Consider the following 17,671-nt stretch of genomic DNA (forward strand, 5'->3'; position numbering starts at 1 on the left):
CCCATCTTGTCTCCCGCTCCCTTCATTGTATGTTTTATGTGTACGTGCATGTTTACATGTTTAATAAGTTGGCTCTTGCACGAGCCTTCATTCTGTATTCCAAAAAAAAGAAAAACAAGTACAGATACATTCCAAGTACACCGCCCCCAATGCCAAATAATTAAATATCCTCCAGCGTGGCTCATCGAGAGTGTATTTGAAGGGAGAGGTGCACAATATTTGATTGATTAATTGCATAATTAAAATCAATAAAACATTGTCACAAAATATTTTCTTAATCAATTGGCTAATAGCATAACTAAACCACTCGTGCTTCATCCGAAGTTGTAACTTTTAGAAATTTAACAAAATAAGTCATTAATAAAAAATTAAATAATTAATTGATTAATCAATAAATAATAATTAATCAATTAATGAATAAATAATTAATCGATTAAATGATTAATCAATAAATCAAAAATATCCTTTATAGCCACATCACTTGGTCACTGTCATGTCCAAATATTAGCTTCCGAGCTCAAAAGGTGCCTTAGTGCAGCGGCATAGCAAACCAATTGTGCATTTTGTGATGGAAGCACCAAATTTGGCAGAATGATAGAATATTATATGGAGAACATTTTCAGATATGGAACCACTTTGGAATTCACCCCAATGTGGCCGCCATATTGGATTTCAAAATGGCGGCTTAAAAATCTTTAATTACAAATATTTCTGGTTCTATACCAGCTACAGCCTTGATTTTAGTGTCTGGATGTACAAACTTGAGGTCAAGGAATTGAATGGTTCTACTTAGAAGTTGATTTACTGACGCCATATTGGATTTCAAGATGGCGGAAATTGATTTACTGACGCCATATTGGATTCCAAGATGGCGGCTTCCGAAAATCTGCTGACCGATATCTCTGGTTCTATGCCAGCTAGATACTTGATTCTGGTGTCTAGATGTACATTTCTGAGGTCAATGAATTGAATGGTTGTATTGAAATATGTTTTAATGCACATAAGCAACTGATAATCCCATATTACGTACATTGTATACACACGTTCAGCAAGAGAACTAGCGAGCGTATTGCATCAAGTCATGCCAAGTGTCACAGTTCCAACTCAATGTGAGCAGTCACCATCACAGGCACACAGTGCTGTGCATTTCAGAGCCGCTTTCTTGCACTTGCATCTCCCACTGCAACCTTTTTCGCACCCACAACAGATGAGTTCATCGCAGGATTTGGCAGCTTCTGGTAGTGTTGTCCACAGAGGATCGAACTGTCCGTCATTGTCCACCCACCCCCAGTCGCATGGTGATGGGAGATAGCAGTGTGGGACAAGAGACTGTCCCCAACAATGTCCACCCTGGTAAGTTGCTCTCTTCACGTGTTGTACTAGGGCGGCCTGTGTTGGAGGTATTGCTTCAATGGATCGAGATTTCTTTGCAAAGAGTTTCTTTCTTGCCAGATTCACCTCAGAACATGTGCATGTGCGGTCGTACAGAAGCACTACGTATCTCTCCAGGGTTGCCAGTGTATCCTCAGAGATCTCACTTGGTGCAGATGCCAGGTCCAGGAATGCATTGGTCACTTCTGGAAAAGTTTCCCATACTGCCCATGCTGTTTTCTTGCCACGACCTGCAAAGCTCGAGACGGTATCACACCCTGTGATTGCATGGAAGATTGGCAGTGCCTTGGCTTTGTCTGGTCCCAGGGTAGCAGACAGCTCGTGTGCTGCTATGTAGCAGAAGTTCTTTCCGGTTCCAAACGCTAACCAGAGTTCGTCCACTACCTCATTAAGCTCCTGGGCCATCCACACAGCGAGAACCACCACATCTGTGTCCACGGTGCGGATGAGTACTCTGCGGTGTCCAGATTTCATAGCAGCTGCTGCGTGGAGCATCATGCGCGTGTCTGCTTCCTCGTGATTGCACGGGGCCAAAGCGGCTGTGTCTGCACATGGTGGTACAGCAATGACCTGTTGGTGTAAGCATGAACAATACCGTGATGTAACTTAAATGTGAATTCCTTTGGTGTAGGTGGTCACGAATAAAACCTGACATGAATCTGCATAACATTTATTAATTTATTTCAGTACATTATTTCAAGTACATAAATACAGGGCAATTATTATTATTATTATTATTATTGTTATTTACTTGGCATCAAACACATGAAATCATACAATATGACATTGCACATATAACAGTAGCCTGTTCGTGTACACTCCCCCAAGATGCCAGGAAAGAAAAAAGCAATTCAAGAACACTATGGCCAATAGGCCTTTCTTAACAATTTGAGGGAGTGTACCGTGGACAGCTAAAGATTATATATACAATACAAAATATTCTTCCGAATAGATAATACAAATCGGGATTATATAATCAAAATTAAATTATATGAAAAGAATACACATATGTGGGTAAGAATTTACTCTACAACAGCATAAATCAATAATACATTGTATAATATGTACTGAAACCACAGAAGATTGTACACACACTCTCAAACACACAAGCAGGCACGTACCCACTCTCACCACCCAGACACATACACACACTTTCACTAACACACACTAACATACATCATGCACATTACCTGTTCACCGTCAGTAGCAATCAGCTGTTTGTCTGGCACATCGATGGACTCCGTGACCTGCTTAGACAGAAAGCTGAAGAGTTCCTCCTTGTTCTCGTCGACACGGAGGAAACTGTGCCAGTTGCCTGGTAGGAGGGCAGAGCCAGTGACACGTCTGCGTATTCCCTTGCCTCTGTTGGTCCTTGCAGTTGCCTTCAGGCTGCCTGACTTTGCATAGCGGTCCCACACTAGATCGAGACGAGATCGATGTTGAAGCTGTGACATAATGTATGGAACGAATACTTTTGTGGCATAGTCAAGAAATGTTTTGGTCTGGCCTGGGCTCAGCATTTGAACTATTACAGCTCCATCGAGGATCACAGAAGATACTTGTGGTGGGTCCGACTTTGTTTCGACAAGCTGTTCTAAGGGCTGCAACAAGTCAGCTTTGGAACCAAAGCGGAGCTGTCCATTTTGCGAGAGTGCTGGCGGATGTGCGCTGTTCTCATGTTTGAAGAACTGCTCGAGACCCCCATCTCTGGTTTGGCATGCGATGTATAGTCTGGAGAAGAGCTCTGAATCACTCTTTGCAGAGGCTACTTGTTGTTTGCTCTTCTGGGCAGCTTTGACCTTGATGGATGAAAACAACGGGAGTTTGTTGCGTTTGATGACATCATTGAGTGGCTTGGATCTGTCTGCCAGACGTTCCTTCTCAAATGAATGGAACTGATCTCTCCCAATCTGTAAAGCTGTACGCACAGTATCTACAACAGCTGGGCCCAAGATCTCCAGTGTGCCCAGGACCAGCAAATCTGTGCTTTCTTCTTCAAAGGGGCTGCCCATCTCTTCGATGACTGTTGTCAGTGCACGGACATCTTGGACGAACTTCTTCTGCACACTGTCGGTTTGCTCATGGTGGTGGGTGTGCTCTCCCCTTTGGCGCAGTTGCTGTGAGGTCTCAAATTCTGTGATGACCCGAGCAACTTCGGGGCCAGCCACCATCCACCGTCGAAGGGCACTTGGATTTTCAGTTAGGCCCACTGCCCCGCCATCGCCTTTGACCGTGGCATTGTTTTGTTCATGAGCCTGGTCTAGGGAGATGGCGGAGAAAGCATGCCTAGTCTTCTTGGATGTGAAGTGCCCCGCATGGAACTTGGCAGCAACATCTGGGTGTTTCTCTGCAATGCCAACCATGTCCCTGATGTGGACTGGTAACCAGCGAGCATAGTGGATATGGCCCAATGCAGCGAACCATGCAGCTAGCTCTGGTAGGGTGTCCATGTACAGCATGAAGTTGGACTCTCTCAGTGAACGTATGTAGAGGAGTATACAGAGCTCCAGGTTAAGTACAGTGGCCCAGTACTGAAACTGTGGACATGCCGCTGCTCTCTGGTCACACCATGCCTCGAACTCCAATGGTTCCTCATCTCTTGCAGTTGCTCTTTCGTTGTATATGTCATATGCACGATGCTGCAGTATGTGTAGGGCAGCAACAGTTACTTGGTGGGCGCGTCTTGTACGGCTGACGTGAGCTGCACGCAAGAAGGAGTCTGCTGTGCCAGCTGTTGCTATCTCTGCCTGAACCAATGCCTGTGTCCAACCGCTGTCTTGCAGCCAGTCTCCTGCTGTCTTCAAAGCTGCCATCTCTGTGTGTAGACCACCCAGCATGACCACAAAGAGATCTTCACCATGTGTGTCTGGCCAGTTCCATTGCACCTGCTTGGCGATCGCATAAAGTGGTTGGTCCAGTGTGACGACGGGTATCTGTCCAGGGTTTAGCTCATTGATCGCTGCTTTCACGACATCCATGGCATGGCGGATCATTGCCACTGAGTGGGCTTGGTCATGGAAGAGGGGAAGCAAGGCAGTGGGTGTGACTGTGATACTAGTATCCTTGGCCGATTGGTTCTCTGCGTGATGTGCAGCCCAAGAAATGTTTCCTGGATTCTGTGTGTCACCACTGTCACATGCATCCTTCACAGTCTGGAGCCACCTCTTCTCTTTATCCAGTTCAGCTTGTGCAGGATTCCTCTGCAGCGACGCCTGGGTTCCAGCTGGTACAGGGTGGCTTTTGGCAAGTGAACTAACTGGTTGTACATCTGTGTAATACCGTGGAAGGTCCTCCACAGTCTTGACATTTGAGACACCCCCGATGATGACAATACCTCGGTCTGTGCCTTGATTGTCATAGTCTGGATGTTGTATCAATGAAATACCAGTTCCGTGGAAGGAGTCGTGTGCTGTCGTGGAACTGGGATTGTGGTCTATATTATCCACAGCTGATGTGGTGAACACTCCACCGCAGAGCTTTGGGGGACAGACCACCTTCTCCGCCCGAAAGCGCTGACAGACCCCGTTCCCCAGCTCTGCAGAGATCCGTAGCACTCTATCATAGGCAATGCTGATCCCTAGTCCAGATAATGTGTCAACCAGTTCCCTCTTTCTCGTATGGGCATGAAGCATCAAGCCAAGATATATTGGCAAAGGAGTCTCTTGACTAATGCTGTGTCGTACGTCTGTGCCTGCACCTCTCCTCTCATGCTTCACACTGTTGTATTTGAGAAGTTGAGCTATTGTCACAGACGCCGATGCCGATGACTGACATGCCTGATCTTTGATGCCTGCGCCCGCTAAAATCATGGAGACCATTGTCAGCAGCAGTTGTGGCACAGACTCTTCTTGACATTTGTTTGAGAAGGACCCATTGAAAGGCTGAGATGACTGGAACATATCCTTCCTTATAATCCCTGCAGCTCGTGCCAGGTGCACAACATCACTGTCAATATCATGTTGACATGCCTTGGCTAATGCACTGCCAATGTCTTCCTGAAACACCAGCAGGACATCTCTTCCCTGCCTGTGCTCCTGCAGATCAGGGAAGTGTGCCAGGATACGCTCCTTGAGTCTGGTTGTATGGACTCGTGTTTCCAGCACAACTCCGAACTGTTCCATTCTCATTGTGTAGAGCTTGGTGAGGTCTGCCATCTTGAATACAGGAGCAGTGTCTTCTTCTTTAGCAGTTTCCTCTATGTACGTTACCAGTTCAGCAAGGACTATTGCTGAAATGACATCTACCGTGCTCTGGCTTTGCTCAGCAAGCTTTTTTGCTGCCCTCACGCGGTTGTATAGGGATGTCAAACATTTCTTATGGTACTTGGCCTCTCTTGCGACCATGTCCCCAGCACTCAGTTGGGCTAACAAAGTGGTATCCTGAAGAAACTCTGCAGCCTTGCGAACGTGTTTATCTAGTTCCAATGTCGCTGCTTGATGAAACTCCAAACCAAGCTCTTGCTGGCAGAAGAAGCACAAATTGTCGCATATGCTATCAACACAAGCTGCCTGAGACCTAGTAAGCTTGTACTTATCTGTGATTGTACTGGGGATAGGGCTTCCCTCTGAATGACTTCTCTTCTGTACCCGCTGTAGCTTGGTAGTGTTATATTTCACCCTGCATGACTTGTGCCACTTGGCTTGGTGGGCAGCTAGAGTGGCAGCTTGCCTAGTTTATTGAATGCTGATAGATTGTCTTCAAGTGTCTTGTATCCAGCACCTGCATCAGTTCTTTTCGTGACAGCAGGACACTGTAGGGACTCTCCTATATCAACTTGACACAGAACACAGAGTTCCCAGTCCAGTGGCGTCTTTGGCGTTGAAGTTACATGCTTGGTAACATGAACTAACTTGAACTGCTTCGACATGATTGAAACCTGGATGGAGCAAACAAACAAAAAAGTCGTTTAATTAGGGGTTAATCAACGGACCAGCATGTTTTATCTACAGGACAATACACGACCCCCCCTGAAATTTGACACCAAATGACCTCTTTTAGGGGTATTTTTGGCCGAAATTTTCAAATTTTTCACTCCCCAGACCCCTAGATGTTCCCTTGAGCTCAGAATCGCCGCTGTAATGTGTCTACTGATGTTAGAAAAGATATAGAGTGAATGGGGCAATAATTGTGCCTGTAAGATTTGTTTCCGCCACCCCCCCTAAGGGTTACAGATTTTTAAAGCCGCCATTTTGAAATCCAATATGGCGGCGACCTTGGGTGAATTTCAAAGTGGTTCCATATCTGAAAATGTTCTAAATATAACATTCTATCATTGTGCCAAATTTGGTGCTTCCATCACAAAATGCACAATTCTTCTTAAATTTTTGCTATGCCGCTGCACTACCTGAGATGTTGGCCAAATGAGAAAGAAAATAAATAAATGATTAATAATGAAAATAAATAAATAATAATCATTAAAAAATTAAATTATTAATCAATTCGGTCATAGAACACATAAACCACCACCATTTCCTCAGAATCTAACTCAAAAAAAAATAATTTTTAGTCATTAATCGAATAATTAAATAATTAATCGATTAATTGATTAATTAATTAATCAAAAATAGCCTTTGCAGCCTAATCACCTGGTCATTGGCATGTCCAAATATCAGCTTCCTAACTCAAAAGGTGCCTGAGTTAATGGTCAGAAGAGAAAGGAAATATATAAGTACTTAATTAATCGTTAATAATTAAATAACTAATTAAATTAAATTTAATTGATTAATTCAAAAACAAAAAATACCGTTTTTGACAAAGTACTTGCTCACTATTGTGCCGAAATTTCAGCTTCTGAGCTCAAAGGATGGCTGAGATATCGCCCGAACAAACAAGAAAGAAAACAAGAAAGAAAAGAAAACAAGAAAGCAAGAAACCAGAGTTAAAACAGAGTACTCCCTTTCAGTGTGCGTCATTGCTGAGCCCCCTTCGGTGCCCGGCAATGACGTTATGCAGCGCCTGGAGATAGCATAGGAAAGGAGCGGTGTACAAAAAGGATAAATTATTTGTGTTGGGTATCATATGGAAAATTTAGGTTCATTTTTTTTTTAGAATATTGATAAGTGGTGTATGAACTCTTCAGGCTAGGATTTGAGCTGTGCTTTCTGTGTTGTTTTGGCCACCTGCTTTAATGCATTGTACCATAAAATAGGGAATTCAATTAAAGAGATGGCCCAATGTCATCTTGTGAAATGGTCTCCACCTTATTTTGTTAAGTACTTTGTTAAGTATAATGTTATGTACTTTGTTTGGCAAGGGTCTTTTAAGTCCACCTCAACCATCTGTCTCTGACAGTAATTTTCACATATTATGTGTGATTTGCAAATTATTGGGATAATTTGTAGACCTATGGTTGTGTAGTGTCTGGGGTTTTTCCTGTTGCAGCAATATCCTTGCAATGAATTTAATTATAAGTCAGCTTCCTATGTCTAATGCAAGAAGATTACCACAATCAACCTGAAGATCTTTCATTTTATGCCTGCCTCTGTTGTTTGAAGTTTTCCAAAAATAATGGCATTCTTGATGTAAAGCTCTTAATTCCATTGACTTTGCCTGACACGAGTTCTTTGGTATATTTTAGACCATTCTTGTCAATAACAGGTCTTTCATTTCCCCCCTTAATGCAAATTTTTTTTTTTTTTTTTTAATGTAGAAGGCTCCAGGAGCAGACTATGTCGTCCTCATCGAGGCCAGGCCTAAGTAAAAGAGCTGCATTGATAGAAAAGTAAAGAAGGAGAGAATAGTCTTAGAGTTTTTGAGAAAGAAGAAAATCTGCTTTTTGAAAAGGGGAAGATCATAAGTGTTTGGAAATACATGGGAATAAAGAGTTCCAGAGTTTGGCAGTGGAGGGGAAGAAACAAATATCATAACGGCCCACCCTTGAGTTGCCAATGGCCACACAATAATCATGAGATGTCGTGGCTTGTCGAGTATTCCGTGGTCTCGCTAATGGCGGAGGTACACAAGCAGCAAGTTCTTGGGAGCAGAAACCAAAGTAATATCTGTAGAAAAGAGAAAGAGAGCCAACTTTGTGACATAATTTGAGCGGGTCAAGATTGGGAGAGTCAGATTTGAGGTCTGATTGGGAGAATTTGATAAGTTGATAGTTGATAATTAGAGTTGATAAGTCGAATTACTTTTTATTCAATTCTGTCCAGTAAGTAGGTGGAGCTAGAACCTCCCCAGATGTGAGAGCAGTACTCTATACAAGGACAAATCAATCCTTTATATAGTTGAAGCAACTGTTGAGAGGAGAAAAATCTTGGACATCTGAACAGGACTCCCAGTTTCTTCAAGGCAGATTTAGCTATTTGTGTAATGTATGGATTCCAGGATAAATTTAAAGTTAGGGTAATACCTAGTAGGTTTATTGTATCACATGGTTTAATTGTGGCCCCGGTGTGTACCCCGGTTTAGAATAGGTACACCGTATCCCTGCGTGTCGTAAGAGGCGACTAAAAGGGTTGGCGTTAGGAAGGGCATCCGGCCATAAAAACATTGGCTCAAAAAAGAGAACCATGACAATTACAACTAGATATGGGCAGGGTACAGCCCGAAGTACCCCGTCGGGGACACCACTCCCTTTCGTCAAAACTCAAGGTGTGGAACCCGATCGAAGCAAGGGTGGAAATCACTCCATTTATGACGACGAAAAGTCTGATGCCCGACGTGGAGATCGGTTTCTGAGGTTTGGGACATGGAATGTAGGGACAATGACAGGGAGATCAGGAGAAGTGGTGGAAGTATTGGTCAGAAGAAGAGTGGACATATGTTGTGTGCAGGAGACAAGATGGAAGGGAAGTGGTTTGAGAATGGTGAAGGGTAGGCAGGGACAGAAATACAAGTTTGTGTGGCAAGGGTGCCAAGAAGGCGTGAATGGTGTTGGTGTCCTGTTTTCTGAGGAGTTTGTCGACAGTGTGGTGAGTGTGACGAGAGTGAGTGATAGGTTGATGATGGTGAAAATGATGATTGGAAAGCTCTTGGTGAACGTCATCTCGGGATATGCTCCGCAGGTTGGTCGGAGCGATGAAGAGAAGGACAAGTTCTGGTGTGCAATAGAGAAGCTGATGGAAAGCGTGAAAGATAAGGAAGTTGTTGTGGTAGGAGGAGACCTAAATGGACATGTGGAAAGGAGTATGGACGGTTTTGATGGAGTTCATGGGGGTTACGGATATGGTGTGAGAAATGGAGAAGGTGAAAGGATTTTGGAGTTTGCTGATGGAGCTGATTTGTTGATTTGTAATACTCAGTTCCAGAAAGAGGATAATAAGCTTGTTACATACACGTCAGGTGGGTCGACAACAACCGTTGACTACCTGATGGTGCGTAGGCGAGATAGGGGGCACCTCCGGGACACAAAGGTGATCCCGGGGGAGGAGGCTGTTTCACAGCACCACTTGGTTGTCTGCGACATAAGGTTGAAAGGTGCGACGAGAGCTCGGCGGGTGAAGTACCAACCGAGAATGAAGGTGTGGAGGTTGAAAGAGGTGACAGTGAGGGAGGCATTAAAAGAGAGGCTGAGTATGGAAGAGGATGATGTGGTTGAGCTTGAAAGTGGTTGGATGTCAATGAAAGATAGTCTGTTGGGAGCCGTTGGTGAGATATGTGGATGGACAAAAGGACCACCGAGGCACTCGGAAACATGGTGGTGGGATGATGAAGTTGGAAAGAAGATTGACGAGAAGAGGAAGAAGTTCAAGGAGTGGCAGAAGGTGAAGGGTACGGGGGCAGAAAAGGAAGAGCATGAAAGTTATAAGGCAGCCAAGAAGGCTGCAAAGAAAGAGGGAGCAAAGGCGCAGGAGGCATGTAGGAAAATGTTCGGAGAACGCTTGGATTTGGAAGAGGGTCAGAGAGCGGTATTCAGGATTGCAAAGCAGATAGCGAAAGAGAGGTGTGATGTGATGGGGGTGAGTTGCTTGAAGGATGAAGTGGGACAAATCGTTGTGGACCCAGATGGAATTAAAGGAAGATGGAAGAGATATATGGAAATACTGTTGAATGCAGAGAATGAATGGGATGGCAACATCGAGAGTAACCCAGTTTTAGGACCGGCAGAGAAGATAACCGAGAAGGAAGTTGAGGAAGCGATTAAAGCAATGAAGAATAGAAAAGCGGGAGGGCCGACGGGTGTTGTGGGAGGTATGTTGAAGGCAGCGGGAAATTGGGGTGTGAAGAGAATGACAGAGATCGGCAATCTGGTGGTGAAAGAAGGCCGCATTCCAGTGGATTGTGAACTGAGTACCCTCGTCCCTCTATACAAGGGGAAATGTGACCCTCTGGACTGTGGCTCGTATCGAGCGATAAAGTTATTGGAGCATGGAATGAAGGTATTGGAAAAGGTGTTGGAGAGGAGGATAAGGAAGAAAGTGAAGATTGACGAAATGCAGTTTGGATTTATGCCAGGAAGAGGAACGACAGATGTGCTTTTTATTGTGAGGCAGTTGCAGGAGAAGTACATGGAGAAGAGGAAGAAGTTGTTTCTTGGGTTTGTTGATCTGGAGAAAGCATTCGATAGGGTTCCACGTGAAGTAGTGACATGGGCATTGAGGAAGTTAGGAGTGGAGGAATGGTTGATCAGAGTAGTGATGGCAATGTACAAAAGAGTGCGCACAGCTGTAAGGATGAAGGACGGGAACAGTGGTGAGTTTGAGGTGAAGGTGGGAGTGCATCAGGGGTCGGTACTAAGCCACTACTATTTGTAGCTGTGATGGAGCTGAGGTGCTGGCTCGGAACGTGAAGGAGGGTTTACCGTGGGAGTTGTTGTATGCAGATGATCTGGTATTGATTGCAGAAAGTATGGATGGACTGAAGGAGAAGATGAACAAGTGGAAGGAATGTAAGGAGACGAAAGGTCTGAAGGTGAATATCGGAAAAACAAAGGTGATGGCAAGTGGTAAAGCATGTGGTGAGGTGGAAAGAACTGGGAAGTGGCCATGTGCTTTGTGCAGGAAGGGTGTCGGAGTGAACTCAATTCAATGTACAATGTGCGCTGAGTGGGTTCATCAAAAATGTAGTGGTTTGAGAGGGTCATTAACCAGTGTGGCAGCTACATTCAAGTGTAAGGCGTGCAGTGTGCACAGAGGGAGCTGCAGATGGAGGAAATGTTGAGTTGGATCTTGGAGATGGCGTGAAGCTGGAAGGTGTGAAAACATTTTGTTACCTAGGAGACATGCTGAATGGAGAAGGTGGATCAGACTCGGCAACGGTTCCTAGAGTGAGATGTGCATGGAAGAAGTTTCGGGAACTGAGTGGCGTGCTGACGAGGAGGCGTTGAAGTTGAAGCTGAAGGGAAAGGTGTATGCTGCATGTGTGAGAAGTGTTATGATTTATGGGAGCAAGACTTGGGTAATGAATGTAGAGCAGCAACCAAGGCTGGAAAGGGTGGAAATACGAATGGTTCGGTGGATGTGTGGAGTATCGTTGAGAGAGAGGAAGAGAAATGATGAATTGCGAAAGATGATGGGAATAGAGCCTGTGATGGATGCTGTGAAGAGAAACAGTTTGAGATGGTTTGGTCATGTGTTGAGGAAGAATGAAAGTGACTGGTTGAGAAGAGTGATGGAAATGAATGTGGAAGGAAGTAGAGGACGGGGAAGACCGAAAAAGACTTGGCTAAAGATGGTCGAAGAAGAAATGCGGGCAAGGGGGTTAACAAGGGGAGATGCAGAAAATAGGGCAAAATGGAGAAGATTGTCATGGGGACTGCAAGGCTAACCCCCGCTCTTGCAGGGAAAATGGCCTTTAAAATGCCTGTTGTTGTTGTTGTATGGTGTAATTGTGGAACTTTCAAAGGAGATTGGAGTGTTGAGGGGAGTTTTAGAGAGAGAGATGGGAAGAAATTTAGTTTTAGAAGCCTTAAATTTAACCTGATTACATTTGCCCCACTGGGAAATCTTGTCCAAATCCGAATTTAAAGAGGTGGTTGTGATAAAACGAGATGCAGATCGATTGAGGGAAGATGGGGCAGATGGGAAAAACATGGAGGAATGCAACGTTGAGTCATCAGCATATGAGTGCATTTGGTTATTTGTAGAAGAAAGAAGGTCATTGATAAAAAGAAGGAAAAGTGTTGGAGACAGAACAGAACCCTGAGGAACACCGCTGTTGATAGGGAAGGAGGGAGATGTTGAGCCATGGACAATTACAGAGATAGAGCGGTCAGAGAGACAGCTTGATTTGAGAGAGCAGAGTGAAGGAGGAAAGTCGAAAGAGGGAAGCTCGGATAGCAGACCCCGATGCCAAACTCTGTTAAAGGCTTTTGAGATATCAAGGCCTACAACAAAGGATTCCCCAAAGTCTCTCAGAGACGAGGCCCAGACATTTGTAATGTAAGAAAGGATATCACCAGTAGATCTTGCCCTGCGAAAGCCATATTGATGGTCAGATAGAAGACTGTGGGATTCAAGATGCTGGAGGAAATGGTTATTGAGAAGACATTCAAAGACTTTGAAAATAGTAGAAGTCAGAGCAATAGGACGTTAGTTGGAAGGATTTGAACGATCACCCTTCTTTAAAATAGGCTGCACTAAGGCATGTTTCCAGGAAAGAGGAAAAGTTTGGGTTTTTAAACAAAAACAAAACAAACGAGCAAGCACGGGTGCAAGTTCTGAAGCACACTCCTTCAAGACACAATGAGGAATGCCATCTTGTCCATATGTCTTGCATGTGTCCAGAGAGAGGAGTACTTTTTTGACTGCATGGAAAGAGATTATAGGGAGGGGCATAGGTTTGGTAAGTGGTGAATCGGAGGGAGATGGAATGTTGAAGTCATCCAGAGTGGAATTAGAGGAGAAAATAGAACCAAAAAGACTTGCTTTGTCATTCGGAGAGACAGCTATATTATCATCAGAACGGAACAGTGAAGGAAAGGTAGAGTGACAGAAGTTGTTGGCGATACTTTTAGCTAATGCCCAAAAAGATCTATTGGTGGAAGAAGATGAGTGGTTGCCACATTTCTTTTGGATAAAGGAATGCTTTGCCTTACGAATAAAATGTTTGCAATGATTTCTAGCAGATATGAAGGCTGAATGTGAGTCAGAGGAAGAAGAGTTTTTCCATGTCCGATATGCCGCATCTCGTGCACTAATGGCTGCAGAGCAGGAATTATTGAACCAAGAGTTGGTAGGAAGGTAAACTTGAAAGAGAAGGGGATATAAGCCTCCATTCCTGCAACAACAACCTCAGCTATACGTTCAGCAGAGGTAGAGGTAGAGGCATCGGCCGAGGAGAGGCAGTAGTCTTTCCAGGGAAAGTCAGAAAAGAAATTTCGTAAACCAGTCCAGTCAGTGCTATTGAGATGCCAATACTGGCATTTAGTCAGAGTAGTCGCCGAAGGAGTGGTGGTAAGTAAAGTAATGTTCACACGATTGTGGTCAGAAGAACCAATTGGAGGTGAAATTGTGTAGTTGTATCGCACCGGATTAGAGGTAAATAACAAATCCAAAATATTGGACGAGTGGTCATGACGATCTGGAATATGGGTAGGGTAGGTGATAATTTGTTCTAAATCATTGAGAATGGAAAATGTAAGAGCTTCAACTCCCCCAACATCCATGTGGGATGATTTCAACCACTCCCTGTGGTGTACGTAGTGTGTTCAAAAAGTATCCGACCTTTATTTTTCGTGCGTAAAAAAAAGAAGCTCGGGAGGCGTTGATTGGTGCACGTATGTAGGCGATCCTAATGTGCACGTGTGAATTTTTTCCCACCTGCAGAAGCTGTCATTCGACGGCAGACCGCCGATGAGTGAGGACATGTAAGCGAGCGCCGTCGGATTTTCGTTTTTGACAAAATGACGGAAAAACTTGAACAACGCTACTGCATCAAATTTTGTGTTTTTTGGCCTCGGCGATGTTGGATGCTTCCATTGTGATGACTGCAACTTGGTTTCTGGGTCGTACCCATAAACCCAGGACTCATCGCCAGTGATCACTGTGTTGAGGAAGCTGGGATCGCTGTTCACAGTCTCCAGCATGTCCTGTGCGATCTCCAAACGGAGTTGCTTCTGCTCAATCGTTAGCAGCTTTGGTACGAACTTCGCTGAGATTCTCCTGAAGCCCAAATCCTCCTTCATAATGGAATGAACGGTGTTGAATCTTGCGGATCGTTTCCACTTGGGAATCGCCAAGCTTTACACAAAATTTGATGCAGTAGCGTTGTTCAAGTTTTTCCGTCATTTTGTCAAAAACGAAAATGCGACGGCGCTCGCTTACATGTCCTCACTCATCGGCGGTCTGCCGTCGAATGACAGCTTCTGCAGGTGTGAAAAAATTCACGCATGTGCATTAGGATCGCCTACATACGTGCACCAATCAACACCTCCCTAGCTTCTTTTTTTTTACGCACGAAAAATAAATGTCAGATACTTTTTGAACACAGTAGTACATTGAAGTCTCCTAAATAGAGGAATTCTGCTTGAGGGTGTTCAGATGTCATGGTCTCATGGCAGGAATTAAGATAGTCAAATAGAGCTGTGAAGTCTGTAGAGTTGGCAGAGCAGTAAGTGAAACAGAGAAAAACAGTGATGGTCGGGAGACAAATCTTAAACCAGATGACATTAATTAAGCCAAATGACCAAATGACATTAGCCAGATGACTTAAGCCAGATGACAACAATTACAAGTCTTGCATTAATAATCTTGCTTTCCATAGCCCAATAACTCTTCCCTGTTATTACATGCTCCCCTTTCGATAAAACGCATCTTGCACGTACTCGAGTCAGCAACATGGCCAAAGATTGTGATAACCTAGTTATTGAGATGTCTTGTTTCTCAGTACTCTTTAAGCATTGAAAACAAGTCCCATAATAAGTTGATAAATGCAGAGACAATGTTATAATAATAATAATAATGATGATGATAATAAGTAAAAACGAAAACAAGTACAGATACATTCAAAGTACACCGCCCCCATGCTAAATAAATAAATATCCTCCAGCGTGGCATTGCTGGGGCACCTGCGGCACCCGGCGATACCGCCGTGCAGCTCATAGAGACGGTATTGGGAGGGAGAGTTATACAATAACTGATTGATTCAAATAAATAAATAACTAGAACGCCACTCAGTAGAGCGCATACTCCCGCCGTGGGTCGTTGGAATAGTACGATTTCACAAAAGTTTGAGGGAGTAGTTCAGTGACAACACACGACAAGACAACAGAAGACAGACACTGCACAGATATATATATATATATATATATATACAGTGAAACCTTGACTTACGAGGTGCACCAACTTACGAGTTTTCCGAGATACGAGCCGTCGCTCGGTCGATTTTTTGCTTTGTGATGCGAGCCGAGTTCTGAGTTACGAGCGAGCGAGCTTGGATATAAAACACGTAATCGTCGAAAAACATGAGCGAGTGTGCGTGTTGTCGACTTGGCGAGGCAGTACGATCGTAGTACTTCTATGATATGTACGATTTTGAAGCAGAAGGAGTTGATAAAGGCTATAACGCCAGCCAAGGGCGTTAAGATTATTTCAAAGCTCCGGACCTCTGTCCATGAAGAGATGGAGAAGTTGTTGTTTGTGTGGTTGACGGAGAAGCAACTCGCAGGAGATACCGTGACCGAGAGCATCATCTGTGAGAAGGCACGAGACATTTACGGGGATTTGGTGCAGCAGACGGCGGGAACATCAACGGACGAGGCATCGGAAGAGTCATTCAAAGCCAGTCGGGGATGGTTTGATAATTTTAAGAAGAGGACCGGCATTCACTCCGTCGTCAGGCATGGTGAGGCAGCAAGCTCGGATGTGAAGGCAGCTGAAGATTTTATTATAACTTTTGCTGAACTGATAGAAGCCGAAGGATACATCCCCCAGCAAATCTTCAACTGTGACGAGACAGGGCTCTTCTGGAAAAAGATGCCGAGGAGGACGTATATAACGGCAGAGGAGAAGAGCATGCCAGGCCACAACTTGTTCAGAGTGCCGGCGATAGCTCGCCTTCTCTTTGTGGAAGACACGGTGAGATCCTTAACATCCAACAACTAATGGGATGCAAACGGGGCGCCCAGTTTAGCGGTACACACATTGATGAATCACCCTGCCTGTGAAACACCGACATGACAGGTTATAGCTGGGTCGGGATTCAAACCCAGGCTAGACAGTTTAGAGTCAAGTGTGCGTACCTCCAGTCCAGGCCATCCTGCCAACTTGTATGCTGCATACAGGTGAAATATAAAGCGCGAGATATTTATATATATATATTTCAAAAAAAATTGGTGTGGTTTTTCGGGGGCTGGAACGGATTAATAGCATTTCAATTCATTTTAATGGGGAAATTTAATTTGAGAAACGAGCAAATTGAGTTACGAGCTCGGTCACAGAACGAATTAAACTCGTAAGTCAAGGTTTCACTGTATATATATATATATGTATATATATATACAGTGAAACCTTGACTTATATATCCACAGTGAAACCTTGACTTACGAGTTTAATTCGTTCTGTGACCGAGCTCGTAACTCAATTTGCTCGTTTCTCAAATTAAATTTCCCCATTAAAATGAATTGAAATGCTATTAATCCGTTCCAGCCCCCGAAAAACCACACCAATTTTTTTTGAAATATATATATATAAATATCTCGCGCTTTATATTTCACCTGTATGCAGCATACAAGTTGGCAGGATGGCCTGGACTGGAGGTACGCACACTTGACTCTAAACTGTCCAGCCTGGGTTTGAATCCCGACCCAGCTATAACCTGTCATGTCGGTGTTTCACAGGCAAGGTGATTCATGAATGTGTGTGCCGCTAAACTGGGCGCCCCGTTTGCGTCCCATTAGTTGTTGGATGTTAAGGATCTGTGTAGTGTTCTGGTAGTGTTCTGGGCCCTGTGCTATTTCTGGTCTTCATCAATGACCTCATCGAAATGAGGATCTGTGTAGTGTTCTGGGCCCTGTGCTATTTCTGGTTTTCATCAATGACCTCATCGAAATGACCTCATCAATGACCCATCGAAAACCTTGATATTTTCTACCCCCGGTAATTCACCCCAGAGTCCTTGCAGTGTTCATATGTTTTATTCCTCTCCCACCTCCCCCCAAGTCCTCCCGATGTCCCTGCTCTCAAATGTTGTGTTTGTGTCCTTCCCCCTCTCTCCCCATCTTGTCTGCCGCCCCCTTGTTTTTTGTGTTTTGTGTGTCGGTTTGTCTTTTTGTGTGATTAATGTTAGCTCTTTCACGAGCCTCGATCTTGTATACAAAAGAAAAAGAAAAAAAAATCTCACCATGTCTTCCACAAAGAGAAAGAAGGCGAGCTATCGCCGGCACACTGAACAAGTT

General features: G+C 44.2%; 2 protein-coding genes across 7 annotated transcripts in view; one reads left to right on the forward strand and one right to left on the reverse strand.

Annotated features, from left to right (window-relative positions):
• Nucleotides 1-17,671, forward strand: part of LOC137430568 (speckle-type POZ protein-like) — a 307,794-nt gene that overhangs the window by 260,637 nt on the left and 29,486 nt on the right. The window lies entirely within an intron of this gene.
• On the reverse strand, nucleotides 981-5,024 carry LOC137418871 (uncharacterized). The gene is made up of 2 exons (XM_068105014.2): nucleotides 2,583-5,024; nucleotides 981-1,962 (listed from the first exon to the last, which is right to left on the reverse strand). Exons 1-2 carry the CDS (start codon nucleotides 5,022-5,024, stop codon nucleotides 1,105-1,107), a joined length of 3,300 nt encoding a protein of 1,099 aa, XP_067961115.2. The 3' UTR covers nucleotides 981-1,104.

The sequence above is a fragment of the Myxine glutinosa genome, chromosome 7, assembly GCF_964187855.1.
Source record: "Myxine glutinosa chromosome 7, kmMyxGlut1.1, whole genome shotgun sequence".
Classification (NCBI taxonomy): Eukaryota; Metazoa; Chordata; class Myxini; order Myxiniformes; family Myxinidae; genus Myxine; species Myxine glutinosa.